Source organism: Vanessa tameamea, chromosome 30 (assembly GCF_037043105.1).
Source record: "Vanessa tameamea isolate UH-Manoa-2023 chromosome 30, ilVanTame1 primary haplotype, whole genome shotgun sequence".
Lineage (NCBI taxonomy): Eukaryota > Metazoa > Arthropoda > Insecta > Lepidoptera > Nymphalidae > Vanessa > Vanessa tameamea.
This window is the reverse complement of record NC_087338.1, coordinates 1,913,925-1,931,213: the sequence shown is the minus strand read 5'-3', so window position 1 is coordinate 1,931,213 and position 17,289 is coordinate 1,913,925. Positions and strand designations below refer to the sequence as shown.

General features: G+C 35.1%; 1 protein-coding gene across 5 annotated transcripts in view; it reads left to right on the top strand.

The window, feature by feature from the left end:
- LOC113391586 (protein diaphanous) overlaps positions 1-17,289 on the top strand; it is a 49,399-nt gene that overhangs the window by 12,581 nt on the left and 19,529 nt on the right. For 3 of the 5 annotated variants that reach the window (XM_026627599.2, XM_064219992.1, XM_026627598.2), the window contains 2 exons: positions 15,741-15,914; positions 16,868-16,969. In XM_026627599.2, coding sequence (XP_026483384.2) covers positions 15,741-15,914; positions 16,868-16,969 — 276 coding nt within the window. Of the gene's footprint in view, positions 1-5,533; positions 5,671-13,206; positions 13,344-15,740; positions 15,915-16,867; positions 16,970-17,289 lie in introns of those variants that run through there. The other 2 variants (XM_064219994.1, XM_064219993.1) reach the window with 2 other exon arrangements.

Below are 17,289 nucleotides of genomic sequence, written 5' to 3'. Positions count from 1 at the left end.
ACTAATATCACGTATACTCTATTCCAACCATAAGAGGAGAAAAGCCAAATAAACAACATTTGACGGCAAATTGACGCGATATCATTGGTCGAGAGCTTGATTAATCTATGATATTCACTATGGATTTGCGAAAAGATGGCGTTTTGAACGTAGACGAAACTGTTGTCGGATGTTTGGAAGTAAAATTAAAGTGTAAATAAGTAGTTAAGTGTAATAACGTTGTATTATAAAAAAATATATATATATTAATCATAAACTCCTAGTAGTGCACAATGTAGCTGAGTTATTAGAAAATCGCATGGCATACGTAAATCAAAGGTTTGTTTATCTTTATTCCTACTTCCATTGGAATAGGCACCGCACTCGCATCGCACTCATATCGCACAACCACTCTGTGGAACCAGCTTTCGCCGGCGGTTTTTCCGAACCGATACGACTTAGGAACCTTCAAGAAAAGAGCGTACTCTTTCCTGAAAGGCCGGCAACGCACCTGCAAGCCCCCCGGTGTTGCAGATGTCCATGGGCGGTGGTAGTCACTTTCCATCAGATGAGCCTCCTGCTCGTTTGCCACCTCTACTATATAAAAAAAAAAGGCTGTAGTAGAATTCGCGAGACGTTGCTCGCCTACGTACATACGTACAATGCCAATTGTCAAGAGGATATTTTAACTGTAAGGAAGTTAAAAGCGCTATCGAGCTGGGTATAAACGGATTCGTATCAATTTAATTGTGAAACGGTATCGTATTTTTTCTGAAATTTATGTAGAAAAATCCATGTTGTATATATTTATTTATATTTAACTAGCTTGGCCGCGACTTCGTACGCGTTTGTATTTAACAAAAAGGTTATGGTTCAGTTAGCAGATTTTACTATAACTTATTAATTCAGTATTAGGCAGCTTTTTTGATAGTCAGTCGTTGATGGGAGGAACCCGACGTGATGGCGGCGCGAGGGCTGCGCGCGGTACTGGACAGTATTTGGACATTGCAGCGTGACTTTATTAATATTTATATATAATTCTAAAATAAAAATAATTACTCCTTATTACATCAGCTGTCTGCCAGTGAAAGTCCCGTCAAAATCGGCCCAGCCGTACCAGAGATTAGCCGGAACGAACAGACAGACAGACAAAAATTGAAAAAAAATGTACCGCGTATACATACATATGCATTTAGTAAAAAGCGGTTATTTTAATAATATTACAAACAGACACTCCAGTTTTATTATATGTATAGAAGATTAGTATTACTTGCGATTTTTTTTAAATCATATATTGTTCGAAGGAAATCCAGTCGGTTAGGAAATATGAATCATAACGAAAAAATGCGGCTTCCAAACCGGACGGAACACCACCACGGATTTTCATGTGTTTATTATTAATCATGTGCTCGGCGTCGTAGCTTACCGTGAGCACCTGCACGTGTTCGATGAAAACCCCCATATGTGCAATCCAAGCCAATTGGATATTATCAGTCTGTCAAATTTAATTTTCTAATGAATAAGTGGTATATTTTATGTTAAGGGTTAGACTTTGTCATGTCCACGAGCGATGTCGTCGGCTAAAGCTTGTCTCTTTTCAAAGGTCAGCCACTTTGTAGGGCAAACGACATTCCTAGATCAATTGTAAGGTCAGCTATCTATCTTTTATAATTGTTATGTTCTGCTTTCGTATTGTTTACTGTATAAATAGTATCAGCTGTGTTTCATTTTAGACAAACACTAGTACTCCTATTTTCCTCAGGCATTAAACTTGTATACTCCAATCATAAAAAAGACAAAGGCATAAACAACGTTTGGCATCGGTTCGACGCGATTTCATTGATCGAGAGCTTGAATAATCTATGATATTCTGGATTTTGTGAAAAAATATGGCGAAACTGTTATCAGAACTTTAGAAGTAAAATTTAAGTACTAACTATTAGAAAATCGCGTAGGATACGTAAATCTAAGGTATGTTTATCTTCATTCCTTGGAATACACTATATCTACCACAATAGCTCAAGGAATCAGAAAGCAAAGCTGTGACGCTTAATCTTCGAAGGGGTAAACTGTTATTGAGACTTAATCGTGTTATTTGAACACGACTTTTATTGCACCTGTTAGTCAATAAATACACCCCATTGATAAATTCTTGTAATGAATTGGAATGGTGGTTTGGAAGTTCAATTTTTATTTGTTCACCTTACGTTTACTTGGTGGTAGTGCTCTGTGCAAACCCGTCTGGGTGGATACGACCCTCTCATCAAAGATTCTACCGCAAAACAACAGTAGTCAATATTGTTGTGTTCCGGTTTAAGGGTGAGTGAGCCAGTGTAACTACAGCCACAAGGGACATAACATCTTAGTTCCCAAGGTTGGTGGTACATTGGCTATGTAAGGAATGGTTAATATTTCTTATAGCTCCATTGTCTATGGGCGGTGGTGATCACTTGCCAACAGGTGGCCCATATGCTCGACCTCCTACCTATGATAAAAAAACACGTTTCGTTGTCTATAGTAAGGTTTTGTGCATTACTGAGAGGAACATCCCTCTTTGTGCATGTTTGTTGGTTCATTACTATCTCATCGTTAATCTTGAGGACAGGTAATGTTGCCGACTTGATAACAATCAGATTCAACACATTGCTTATAATAATAACCAGCCGTTTTGTTAAGATACGCCTGCGTAAAACGTTACTACTCCGCCCCAGTTTATCTAACACAGATGTTTTTCAAAATTGGGCTGGTGGTACCTGATTATTATATTAGTGCATCCGAACAAACAAACTCTTCAGCTATATGTATGAGCATAATTTCGAAAAAGTTGGCAAAAGTTGTCCAGGAAGTACTGTAATGCAGGCGTTTGAGCCCTTTACGGAAACTCTTCATACCTATTTTTTTAAGTTCAACAGCAACCTGGTGAAAAGTCAGATGCAAGACCAACGACTTTACCAATTCTTACACTGTTATCGAGAATCTCCATTAGAGAGAGAAAATCCAATTTCAGGATACGTATAGAGAAATTACGTAAAGCTTGGTTAAATGTCGCACGAACGTGTGAGCTTGGTCTTATTTAAAAAAAAATGCTCATGATGACGTAACCGCCATAACGTCTGCTTACTCATGCGCATGGTCAATAGCGAGACGAGGTCGATTAGGTTTTTATTGCGTAGGTTAAATCACCTGTGTATTGTGACATTATATATTATTTGATTCAAAAGATAGTTTAAAAATAAATGGTTTTTAATTTATATGGAATTAGGGAATATATTCTTAGGCTGTATGGTTATTGACCCTTGCCTACCCGAATGGGATAAATTAACCAAATTATAATTATGTTTAAATTTGGAATGAATTTGTAAAGCAATCACGCCGGAACGGTTGAACGGAATCGGATTACAATGAAATTTGGCTCAGAGATAGATTATAGTAAATTTATTTGTATATAAATGACGTAACTTCAATTAAAAAAAGAGGAGTAGCTATGCCCCATTATAAGGAATTACTAATATTTCTATGTACGCCTCTAATAGAGCTTAAAGCTTCTGCTAAGAGTGGGGATGCCAATAGTCAAGAGGCTGACCTTGGGCTGTTATCGTTCCCAATTGATTCTGAGATCGGACCTAAGACTTTATACAGGATTATTGGTAATTCGACGTATACCCGCTAGGAGGTGATAGGGGTGACTATTTGCGATAGTTTTAATCCCCATATGCATGATGCTAAAGTGAACCATTTCTGAGTTACCTAATTTTTTTAGCTTTTTTAAAAATAAGTCAAAAATGCAACTTCATAAAATTATTTAAAAAAAAGTGAGAGGTGATACTTCCTAACAGGAATACGTCGAATTACCAATAATCCTGTATATCTCAAAGTGGCCCGTAAATCATTGTGCTATTGACGTTGAACGTTGTATCTCAAATGTTGGAAAAGGGGTTTACGTTTAAAACAATTTTGTAAAGTGACGTTTCAAAAGTGCCTGTAAAAGCCTACTCGATAAAATACACATATTTAGATAGATGGTAGAATCTAATTCCCGAAACCGTGGTAGATCCATTCAACACTGTAATATGGTGATTTTATAACTAATTGAATAAAGATTTTTTTATTTTGTTTAAATGTAAAGTTACCATCGGTTCGGACTATATATTATACCGAGAAGAAACGGCAAGACTAAGTAGTTACTTTTTCCAACATTTGAAATACAACGTTATGTCAGTTAAATACAATTATAATATATCCTGACGGTAAGTGGTCACCACCGCCCATAGACATTGGCGCTGTAAGGAATATCAACCATTCCTTATACCGCCAATGCCCCACCAACCTTGGGAACCTTGTCTTACTCACCCTTCAAACCGGCACACAACAATACTTAGTACTGCAGCTTGGCGGTATAATATCTGATTATTGGGTGGTACTTACCCAGACGGGCTTACACAAACATCTACCACCATGTCATGAATGTATATTATTGTAAATGTATTGCGACGCAACTGTAAGTCCCTATGTAAAAAAACATCCCGAAGGGAGTCGATAAAACTATTTTAAAAACTAGGACTATTAAGCACAGACGCCACACGTGAAAGTCTTCTAGCAATATTCAGCATGTTTTGTAAAAAAAAAACAAACATTTAATTTGACCAGTAGGAGATTTAACCTAAAATTTATCTACAAATGGGTCATCAATTAGTGTGAGAAAGGGACGGACGATATATATCACCCCTGTGTCAAAAAGAGACATGTATACGTCTGTTCTTGATGGAAATGCGGGAGGTTATGTCATTACCGTGATCAATTTATTGTGCTCCGGCGCCGGTGCACTATCTATAGTCGTTACAAGTAAATGAGTAATTAGTTTATTATGTTATAATATATGAGATGGAATACATTTATACTGTACTAGTGACTCGCCCCGGCTTCACCCGGCTGGAATTCATTTTAAATTTATTAATAAAGATAATGCTGTGATACAAAACAAATTATAGCTATAGCGCTTAGGAATAATGTAAATTTACCCGAGAATATTTTTTTTAGAATTGAAGCATTATTTCCGAAGATTATCCCCTACAGACAAACAAACAAATTTTACATTCATTTTATGGGGTAAACGTGTGACGCGTGACACGACTATCGGATATCCGAAATAATAATAATCTATCCGAAACCGAATCCTAAGTGTTGTTTATTATAGTTCTAATCTTGCATAGTATACTCTTAAAGTGAGTATTTAAATTAGTTTTTTAAGTCGACTTGTTTTTATATTAATGTAATGCCCAAAAATTCGGCTTACAAATAAAGTCGAACTGAAACTACCCGAAACAAATCGGATAATCCGAAATAATTACGTATCCGTGAACGTATCTGAATCCTGTAAAATATTATTCATAGACTGTATCCAGATCCATAACATCCTTTATATATAAACGAATGTAATTTAAATATAAGTATATACACTCGTATAGAAATTCAGTCCTGTACTATGAGTAGCGACGTTTAATCAACGGAGGCGCATACTAATTTAACATTGCATATGCAGTGTTCGTGAGTAATTCGTAATTGAAAGACGTGTCTTCGTGTGCAGTGACGTCACTAACTCTCGTTTTCATTGGCGGTGAATTAAAAGTGATGTTCGAATCGAAGTTCGATTTGAATGTTTCATAAATGGATGCAATGTGGGATATGTTCACGGTGAGTTTTTTTTTTTAATCGTGCGCAGTGTTTTTTCTTGCAAGAACGTATTAATTACCTACGTTAATTGTTATTTATTATTAATTTACATAATTATCTGTTGTAACTCGGTAGGTAAATGTTATTGTTTCAAACCTGTCTTTGTGGTAGGATTTTTCGCAAACCCATCTGGGTAGGTATCGTCCATCAGATATTATACTGCAAAATAGTAATACTTAGTATGTGTTTTGGTTTGTTCCAAAATAACTGTACTCCAACCTCTCCTTGTTAGGGTTTTATGCAAGCCCGTCTTGGTAGGTATTTCGGTTTGAAGGGTGAGTGAGGCAGTGTAACTGCAGGTACAAGGGACGTACCATATTAGCTTCGAAAGTTGGTGGCGCATTGGTGTGATGTGAGGAATTTTTAATATTTCATACAGCACCAATGTTTATCAGCAGTGGTGACTTACCATTAGGTGGCCAATTTGGCCGCTTACCTATTAAATTAAAAAAAACCCGAACTGTATGTGATGGAATTGTAAAAATTATTTTCTTCGGAAGCGGGTCATAAAAATTGTATAATTGTAAAGAAGTATTACAAACTCAATAAAAATCCAGCTTCGCTCGTATAAAACTATACAACAGTAAAAACCCGGAGTCTGGTAGTCGGGAGTGTGTTCACACCCGTGCCTCAGAAAGCACGTAAAATCGATGGCATCTAAACTCAACGATCGCATCGGATTATGAAAGTGGGGGAAAAGAGAGTACATCTGTGTTTATGTTCTATAATATGTCCTGCTTTTGATACTTGTCGCCGCGACCAGAATTGGTCAAGACGACATCCTCACAACCGTCACCCTGAGATGTAATAAATCAGCACTCCATACAAATTATATCAACTTTAATTTTACTTCCAAAGTTCCATTATCAATCTCGCTGACCTTCGAAATTCAATTTATTCTCAAACCATAACGAATATCATAGATTATTCAAGCTCTCGACCAATGATATCGCGTCAATTCAAGGTCAAATGTTGTTTATTTCTCTTTAATCTTGTGTTCGGAGATGATTAGATGTCAATCGACTTCACAGTTTGCCTTTTTATTTTTAGCAAAGTTAATCAACGTAATTGATGAACGAACAATGTATGTTATGTACAGCAAAATAACTTTAAACACTTTGGAGTCCGTCCAATAAGAAACGTCGGTGACGTAAATTATTTCATTGTATAGACAGATTGACGTAACGATTGTTGATGGAGTCATTATATTTAACTATATGTGTTTGCAAATAGGCTACTTAAACAGGCTCAGCACTTTATACCTCTTAAAAGAGGTTACACCGTTACTTTTCGAACCATAATATCTTAAATGATACCTATAATATTATTGTCGTACAGGTCAACGATATACCTGATCGAAACCCATCCACAAATATAATATATATTGTCAAAAAATGTTTTTTTTAATGATTTTTTAGTCGACAACATATAACCGCAAAATTCGTAATCGAGATATTTCGATATTAAATCCATAAAATCAATGATATGACAGTTCAAAGGGCGACCATGTTTGAAATTTACGGGTGCGTTCAGAAAGTTCGTTCCAAATAATAATTTCGTCTAGGGGTACGGTAAACTCGATGCAAACTTATAATAATAGATCAACGTTTATGAAAAATATATATGTTATATGAAAAGTAAAGGATGAACCGTATTCGTTTAACTTTATTTTTTTTACTTGAGTGAAGCTGGATAGTCATCTAGAGTAAAGATAATTTTAGGCGGTTTTCCCATTTTTCCAACCTTATTCAATCCTTTTGAGTGGGATGTTTATTGGCATAATCCTTATTAATAACGAAATAGTTATTGAAGGTTTCCCTAGTTTACAAAATGATGCCCTAATGCGTTGTATTTTTATTTCGGTTCTAGTCTATATAATAATAAAAAAAAAAAAACAAATCAATTAACAAAATATATTGTGTGCAATGACTAACAAAAAAACCAAACAGTCGAATAACATAAACATTTTTCATTGCAGTCGACTACAATGCCTAAAATGTTTTCAGTGCACCTAAAAGTAAACGTCTTTTTTGTCGTTTGTTTTGCAATTAAATGAAATAATTACATTGTTACTGGAATTTGAACTATCACAGCGGCATTTATAAAAACGTAGGATTGTTATTCTTTAAATTATTCGCAAGACCGGTGCACGTTTTTCCATATATTTTTTACGAGAACAGGATGTTTATGCTTGTCAAGTCAATAGCGTAAAAGCGAGTGAAACTGCGAAACTTAGCTATGTTTCTACGTATTATAATTATATATAGCCTATTCCAATCGAAGTAGGAAAAAAATAAACAAACCTTAGATTTACGTATTTCATACGATCTGCTAATAATTCAGCTATATTGTGCACTATTAAGAGTTTATGATTCATATATTTATATACAACAACTTTATTTATAATACGACACTATTACACTTAACTACTTTTTCCACTTTAATTTTATTTCCAAAATTCCTATAAAATTTTCGTCGACGTTCAAAACGTATTTTTTTTTCGAAAATCCATATTGAAAAATCATTGATTAATCAAGCTCTCGACCAATGATATCGCGTCAATTTGCTGTCAAATGTTGATTATTTGGCTTTTCTCATCTTATGGTTTGGAATAGAGTATACAACCAATATAACCGTCCAATAGAACTGTCTGTGACGCCTTTACGGACAATTCATTGAACCGCATTTGATGACATCTGATAAGCGAGCTTTAATCCCAAGGAAGGTCATAGGATACTTTTTTATACCTAGCACTTGGCGGCAAACAACTAAAACGCGAGCGTCTACTTGTCTATTATATAAAACCTCCGAAACGCGATGTATCTTCTGGTATAAGTTGTATGTATCTTTGGTTAAAGTATTTCAGTTAAACTGTCTCTTCGTTTAACAGCATGGATAAGGTTAATGTATTTCGTAAACTGTTATTTTTTTCCATATAAATTTTATAACGTTAACGCGAAACGTGACTAATTCGCGTTACTTCCATTTACGAGTTTCATAATCTATATTTATTCATACTTGTAACACAGACTGGTATATATGTTACCCTAATACACGCCACCATATCTTTATGGGCACCAACGCCCATTGACGATGGCACATTCTTACATCGCCAAAACGCCACCAATTTTGGGAGATAAGATGTCTCTTGTGCCTGTAGTTGGAGTAGTTCCTTTCAAATCGGACACAACAATACTAAGTCTGCTGTTTGGCGGTAGTTATCTGATGAGTGGGTGGTACCTATACCTGCACAAAACCAATATACCAATAGAAGCCACTATACCAATGGTAGGAATTAAGATAAACAAACCTCAGATTTACATATTCCCTGCGATTCTAAAACAGCTCTGCTACATTATTCAATAAAAACACTTATGCCATTCTACAAATAAGAACTCACTTCGTATCTCACACGTGAAATGTTGAAAGTCGACTTACGGTGATAAGCTTTTTTGATCCTTTAAATGTTATATTTCTTAAGTCAATGTTGTCTATCACTTTTTGACATTTCATGATCGCGCCCTCAGTGAGTCTTGACTTTGATCTTACAGAATACTTCTACAGTTCTCCATTAATATATCTTTATTTATAATATAACACTATACCACTTAACTACTTATATCCACTATTAATTTTACTGTCAAAGTCCTGATGAAAACATTGCAAAAATTTCAAACGACTTTAATCGAAAAATTTGTCTACGAATCCATAAAGAGTCCCATGTGTTATTTTAGATTTCGACCAATGACGTCACGTCAATTCAAGGTCATAGTTGTTTGTTTATCCAACTCCTCCTGCCATTGGAATGGACTGTACTCACTCATTACCACGCCAGTCTTATTTGCACGTGTATCGTATGTGTTAATAATTATCTATTATTATAAATGTAAATGTAACTCTGTCTGTCGGTCTGTCTGACTTTTGGTCTTTCGAGGTCAAATCAATGCATCGAATTTTATGAATTTTGTTATAAATCGAGCTGGAACTCAAAGGTAGGACACAGGCTGCTTTTTTATACCTAACACGCGAGTCTATACATATATATTGACAAGAAAGGCTGAGGAAATTTGCTTTATAATAATGTTTTGTACTAGTTACTCGAGCGGTTTTCACCGTCGTTAATCCTACAAGCACTTACCCCATTGGTATTAACGTGATGTCAAATATTCAATACGAATAGTCCAACTATTGAATGTTAAAACAGTTATTTCAAACCAACTAGTGGTTTCGGTGATTAGCACATTTATAAAATAATAAGATTACTGTTCACCTCTCTCAATAAACGGGCTATCTAACAAATATGATTGAACTTGAAAATTGTCTTATATACAGGGTTATTGGTAATTGGACGTATTCCCGTTAGGAGGTGATAGGGGTGATTATTTGCGATAATTTAACCCCCGTATGCATGATGCAAAAGTGAACCATTTTTGAGTTATCACGTTTTTTAGATTTTTTCAAAATAAGTCAAAATTGCAATTTCAAAAATTTATTTAAAAAAAAGTTTCGATTAAAGTCTACTTTTTTCTTCTCATTTATAAAAACGATGAAAAACTGGATATTTTTCAATATTTAAACAATAATTATCGGTCCAAATTTAAAAATGTGAGACGGAAAACGATATTATTTCAATATTTTTTTTATTTTTTTCCTTCAAATATGCCTGAAAAACAAAATAAATCATTAAGAAACTTGTTCGGCAGATTATTTTAAAAAAATAATTGTTTAATTAGCTTTCCGAAAAAATATAAAAACTAGGAAAATATTTCAAAGCAACCGAAATAAAATGATCAGAAAGGACGCTGGTGGAAATTCGTATTCGAACATGACCGAATTCGTACTAAAAGTCGCTCTTTAAAATTCTACTGAACTGTTTATGAATCTAAATTTAATTTTAAATTTGTATTAAGTAAGTAAGTCAAGTAAATAAGTAAGTTTTTTTACATTGGTTATTATTTTAAATCAATTTTGTGGGATATTATATAATAAGATTCAATTGATCTTGATGAAATAAAAACCAATTACGTAACCCATGGAATAATCCCTATAAAAGAAGTGATTGTTTTGTTGCAGATGCCCTTATTAACATTACGATAGACAGTTTTTTTGTAAACATAGGTAGACACTTTATATTTATAAGTAAAGGTTATATATCATAGCGATTTTCATTTTCATCGAAATTATTTCATTAAAAATCTATACCCGTCATATGGCACCATTTGGGTCAATGTCAATGACCTTGAAATCGTCATCAGTAAATATACGGCATGTGTAAATATTCGACGACATTCAAGTATAATTGGATCTTATGACAAGCACATAAAGGTCGTATTCGTATATAATTGAATATCCTTGCAAATTTTCCTTATAGTTTATAAATTGATTAATAAACCTTATGTGATTGGAATAAAGATTAAATTTGCGTAGTGTTATGTTTTAGTGGTGAATTGTTAATTTTGTATGACTTTCCTTGGACTAGTGGTGACAATGGTATTGATAGGTTCATATATACAATTGAAATATAAATTTGATACCTATAGCGATATATATAAAGTGTATTTTAGATTGTATTTGGAATTGATCACTTGCTTATGTCAAGGATGGCCCGAAGATTACGGTTTCAAAACTGAGTAAGCTTCACTGGGTTCTTAAGTTGCTTGAGTTGTGTTTATTATTCATCTCGTGCTCAAAAATAGTTAAATACAAACATTTCGTAGTTGTTGCTACCACTACGTGATATTTAAAAAACGAAATATTAAAAAAAAATATATAACTTTTTTTTTGAGCGCGGATGAATAATTGTAGACACAAATTAAGCTCATGAAAATTCAGTTGTACTTGTCCCAAATTAAACTAGGCTGTCTCTGGTCCCGGTGAAAGATGTTCAGCTCGTAAAATATTTTTTTTTATCATTTACTAGCTTCGACCGCGTTAAACATTCCTGATCCTCGTGGGCCTTACATTTACATTACATTAACAGCCTGTAAATTTCCCACTGCTGGGATAAGGCCTCCTCTCCCTTTGAGGAGAATGTTTGGAGCATATTACCACCACGCTGTTCCATTGCGGGTTGGTGGAATACACATGTGGCAGAATTTCGTTGAAATTAGACACATGCATATTTCCTCGCGATGTTTTCCTTCACCGCCGAGCACGAGATGAATTATAAACACAAATTAAGCACATGGAAATTCAGTGGTGCTTGCCTGCACTGAGGACGCGTGCATCTTAACCGATGATTTGGGGTTCAAACCCAGGCAAACACTACTGAATTTTCATGTGCTTAATTTGTCTTCGTGTGCTTTGCGTAATCTTATAGAGCCTTTGCGTATTGCGCGGCTTCGCTCTCGATTAAAAAACCCTTGAGGTTCTAGCTTGCTTCAAAACAAATTTTATCAAATTCAGTTTAGTGTTTTGGCCGTGAAAGTGTAACAGATAGACAGAGTTACTTTTGCATGTATAATATTAGTATGGATAAACTTTTTCAATAATTGGCGTATACAAATTTAAAAATATTTTTTCAAATTTGACGGGTAGTTCCGGAGGTATATAATACAGCATTGTTTAACTAATCAACCCTTAAACAATAATTATATAAGTATAGATTTATAGCAAAAACCGTATTAAGAAAAGTATATCATTTTATATGACCCTTATTTTCGGCGATTCTGTAATGTAAGGCTAATCGTATATGGGGAGAGATATGCTATAGGAAGCTACGTTTGTTCATGTAGTTAGATATTTCGAATTTGGAACGTATTCTTTGTTTTTAAACTGTCAATAAAGATTGGTTGGCTTGGTTCCACTCTCACACTCTTGTTAACGGTAATTCGATACGTTTGGAGAACGATAAACTGCCATGCCTTTAGCTGACGGTGCGGTCCGGTAAAACAGCAATACAATGTATGTACAGAGCGATAAATGGGTGGTATCTATCCAGACAAAAATATCGTCGTATTTTAAGGGCTTGAATTTTCTGTTTAATTTATTGTTGTGTATGAAAAGAAATTATTTGTCTCCCAACGTCGACGGAGTCATAACACGCGCTTATTCTGAGCTCTTAAGTGGGCTCCAATTTAGGTTCCAACTTGCCGTTCCCAAGACCTTAGTGGGTGTACTCAATAAAACAATCCTACTCATCAAATTTCATGGCTCTAACTTTAATAGTTTACGCTCGGCGATGATACAAATGAATCAGTCAGTCAGGACATGTTATGTTATAAGTAATAGATAAAGATACCTTAAACTATTAGTATTGTAAAAATAGCAGAGCTATCAGCAAATTGTAACGCGTAAATGTACGGTTTGTTTATTATTAAGCTATACGCGTATTCGTCTCGCTTCTATTACGACATCAGCCTTATATTTGTGAAACTAATGACTCACTCGGCAAAACATAGTCTCCCTACTGCCAAGTTAACATCAATAGCAATGTTTAAAAATAATGCATACTCAAAATAATAATGATGTTATAGTATATAAAATTAGTATTACGAAGATCTCGTGTTCAGTATGACATCAGCTTTAGTAACAAATGTCCGATTGTCGTGATTGACGTGCGTTGACTGATCTCGTAAACAATGGATACGATCAAAGTTGTCGGTGATTATGTTAGGGAGAGATCGCCGTTTTCGGTATGTAATTTTTTTTTTTTTTAAATAATCTAATTGAAAATATGCTTAAACGTGTTGTTTTCCGAGCGCTTTTGGATCGTTTTGAATCGAGAGTCAGTTTTTCTATCGAGAAGAACCGACTGGAAATTCATCAATCAAAAATTGTACATGTAATTTATCTTTGCTTGGTGGTAGGGCTGTGTGCAAGCCCGTCTGAGTAGGTTCTTCAAACTCAAACTCAAATTCCTTTATTCAATATAGAAGCATTACGCTTACTTATTGATAGTCAAATTAAACACTACCACCGGTTCGGAAAAGGAAACACCCTGACCTGAGAAGAACCGGCGAAAGAAACTCAGCGGAGTTTTTTTTTTTGGTCAATCTAAATCACGACCTGTTCAAAATGTTCAACCCACTCGTCAGATATTATTCCGCTAATACTAAGTATTGTTCTGTTCCGGTTTGTTGAGTGAATGTGCCAGTGACAAGGGACATAACATCTTATTTCTCGTCGTTGGGAGCGCATTGGCGATGTAAGGAATGCTTCAAATTTATGGGCAGTGGTGGCACTTACGATCAGGTTGCCCATTTGACCGTCTCGACTTCGTATTCGTGAAATTAGAAAAAAAAACAATTTTTTTCGGTTTTATTTTTTTAATAATAAAAAAAATATCTTTATAAAAAGAACCTGGTACACGATCGCAGCGCTATCTATCAAAACCTGTCTAAGCGCCAGCGTCCAAAGATCCATTCAAGCCATTCAGACTTTTAGGAAGAGTTTTGTCACTAAACAATTAAAATAATAGCTACATCCTTAAAAAACGAATGGCATAAACCTTCAGAGCGTGATTTATGTTAAGAAAAAGTTTAAAAGACAAAATAATAAGTAAATAGTAAATAACAAAAAAAAAAAATACAGATTTTTATATAGAAAAAAAAACATGGCTCTGCTTTTGACTGTAACGTGTTCCTTCGCTTGAATCCTGCGTGTATCCTTTTTAGTCTTATCATAAAAATGTATTGTTATCGAAAATTAATTACTTATTCCTTAGAATAGTATATGTAGTTATTCCTTAGAATAAAATGTGACTCGTAATTCCGCTCGTAAGATTTCACACAAACAAACAAACGTTGCAAGTTAAATAATAGTTAAACAATACAATAAATATTTATTATATAAAATGTGTTTATTATTAAAAATACCAACTTCAAAGGGACAATGATATCATGGCATTCTTTGCTTCTGTCGTAACGTATTCAATTTATTCAGAGACCATGATAAAAATTATTATATACGACGTAGAATCTATTTATTAAACTAGCAGCCGGACCCGACTTCGTTCGGATGTTGTATTAGTTTTATTCACTTGCCGATCTCATTTTTCTTATCTTTCGAAACAAGATAAATCTTAGATGTGTTTTTTTTTAAGGAATGTAGCTATGGCCTCTTATTTTTTTTATTTTTTTTTATGATATCGGTAGGCGGACGAGCAAATGGGCCACCTAATGGTAAGTGGTCACCACTGCCCATAGACAATGGCGTTGTAAGAAATATTAACCATTCCTTACATCACCAATGCGCTACCAACCTTGGGAACCAAGATGTTACGTCCCTTGTGCCTGTAGTTACACTGGCTCACTCACCCTTCAAACCGGAACACACCAATACTGAGTACTGCTGTTTGACGGTAGAATATCTGATGAGTGGGTGGTACCTACCCAGACAGGCTTGTACAGAGCCCTACCACCAAGTAGGGTCTTATTAGGTATTACTAATATTCCTATTTACGAGGTGTAAATTAAGTTTAAGGTTTGTGTTAGGAGTGGGTACGACAATAATCCAAGTGATCAGGAATGATCCTGTGACTTTTTACATTGCTGCGGCTCTTAAACTATTCCACTAATGCCGCTTCATATTTCATGAGCGATCACTAGCAATATTTCCCATATATGTAAATATTATGATCCTCTGCCCAAAGGTTGTCTGGAAGAGATCGCTGCTTAGCGATGAGGCCGCCTGTTGCACCTCATGCAACTTTTGTGTGGCAAAATTGTAATTTTTAGTTTTAATTTTGGGTGCTATAAAGAGTTAATAAATAAATATAAAATCTGTACTCACTGAGATTAACTGCGTTAGATTAGTTTATGAGGCTGCAGGTCTGAGGTCAAATTATGGGTCAGGTGTGATTAAAAAATATTGGATATAAAAAAGCACCTAAATGCCTTTGTCATAACTAGGCGCGAACATCGTTGGAGTTGACTTGACTATGTTACAAAGTATATTCGTTTTTAAGAGAAACATGAAATAGTTTTCAGCCATGTTTATCAGATATGCATTTATATATAATCAATTTTATGGAAAAAAAAATACGCAAAAGTCTGATAAGAGAGTCCTTAAATTTATTATTTATTTTTCAGCTGGACACATGGTTCGGGCGGCCCAAGAAGGCGGGCGCGGGGCTCGAGCGCGGCTACGACACAGTGCCGAGGGCGGAGCCCCGCGCGGAGGACGACGAGCCCGCCGCGGAGTACACCAACAAGATAGACGCGTTGGATGACGACCAGCTCGAGCGGAGATTTGAGGAGATGCTCGTGAGTATTAAGATTTAATACTCACTTTAGGAGATTGATTGATACGTCGAGACGTTACCTTGACTGAGTGTTATTTTTTTTCTGATATTTCTGTGCCTGTTTACATAACAAAATATTCTTGGTTCAAGATATCATCTTACCGGATTGAATTACACCGATAAGCTGCTATAAATTCAGTAGTAACTCTGGTTTTCTAATGAAATATTCTCATATGGATCTTAACGATTGTGAATTCCATGTTTTAGTTTTGTTACTTTCTAATACATTGTATTGCATATAAAGTCATATCTTTTAATGATTTCACATATTGCACGGCTCATGATGAGATTTATTAGTGAGTTTTTAAAGTGATAACTTCTTATGGGGGGCTAAACCGCTACGTTACGTAACGCGTTACGGCGCCAGTCTATGTGGCTTCCCTTTCTCTTATGCATGTTCAAATTAGACTTGTTTAAGTCATCACTTCTGTCGGGCGTCCCGAGGCGCACACTTATAGGTTGTTTTTTTTTTATTATATATGTAGGCAAAGGGGCCAATGGGCTACTTGATAGTCGGTCAGTAGTCACCACTGCCCATAGACCTGCCCTTACTTTTACGGCAACTTTGTTTGGCCATGGCCTCGTCTATCTATCTGTCTGTTCTGGACGCGATAAACTCAAAAACTACCGAATGGATTTTTATACGGTTATCACCAATGGAAGGAATCAGGGGGAAGGCTCAGTTGTATAGTTCTGGTTTTGCGTATATTAGGTGAAATTTAACTTTGACGATATGGGAAAAATCATGCCGATAGCGAGAGCCGTGTAAACCAATATAGCAATGTTATTACGATATAAACACTATACGTGGACCCTGATGTTATCAGTGCGGAGCTAGGACGGGTAGCTAGGTTTAACATAAGATTATAATTAATTAATTGGTAAAATTAATGTAATATTAATTAAATATTTCAGACTGATATGAATATCGGTGAAAAGAAAAAGGAACCGTTAAGAAAATACTCCAGGGATCAGAAGAAGAAGATGCTGGTGGCTTACAAATTTGTCAACGCACAGGTTTGTATAAATTTAAAAAATCTTCAAGTATTTTCAAAATTATAGTCTGTTCCAATGGCAGGAGCTGTAAGATAAATAAACAACTTTGACCTTGAACTGACATGTCATTGGTCGAGATCTAAAATAATTTATTGTATTAATTATGGATTCTTGAGAAAGTGTCGTTTCGTTGTTAGCGGAATTTTAGGAAGTAAAATTAAAGTGGATTTGAGTAGATATGTGAAACAGTTTTGTGTTATAAATAAATATATATCAATCAATAACTGTTTGTAGTGCATAATATAGCAGAGTTATATGCAAATCCCATAGAATATGTGAGG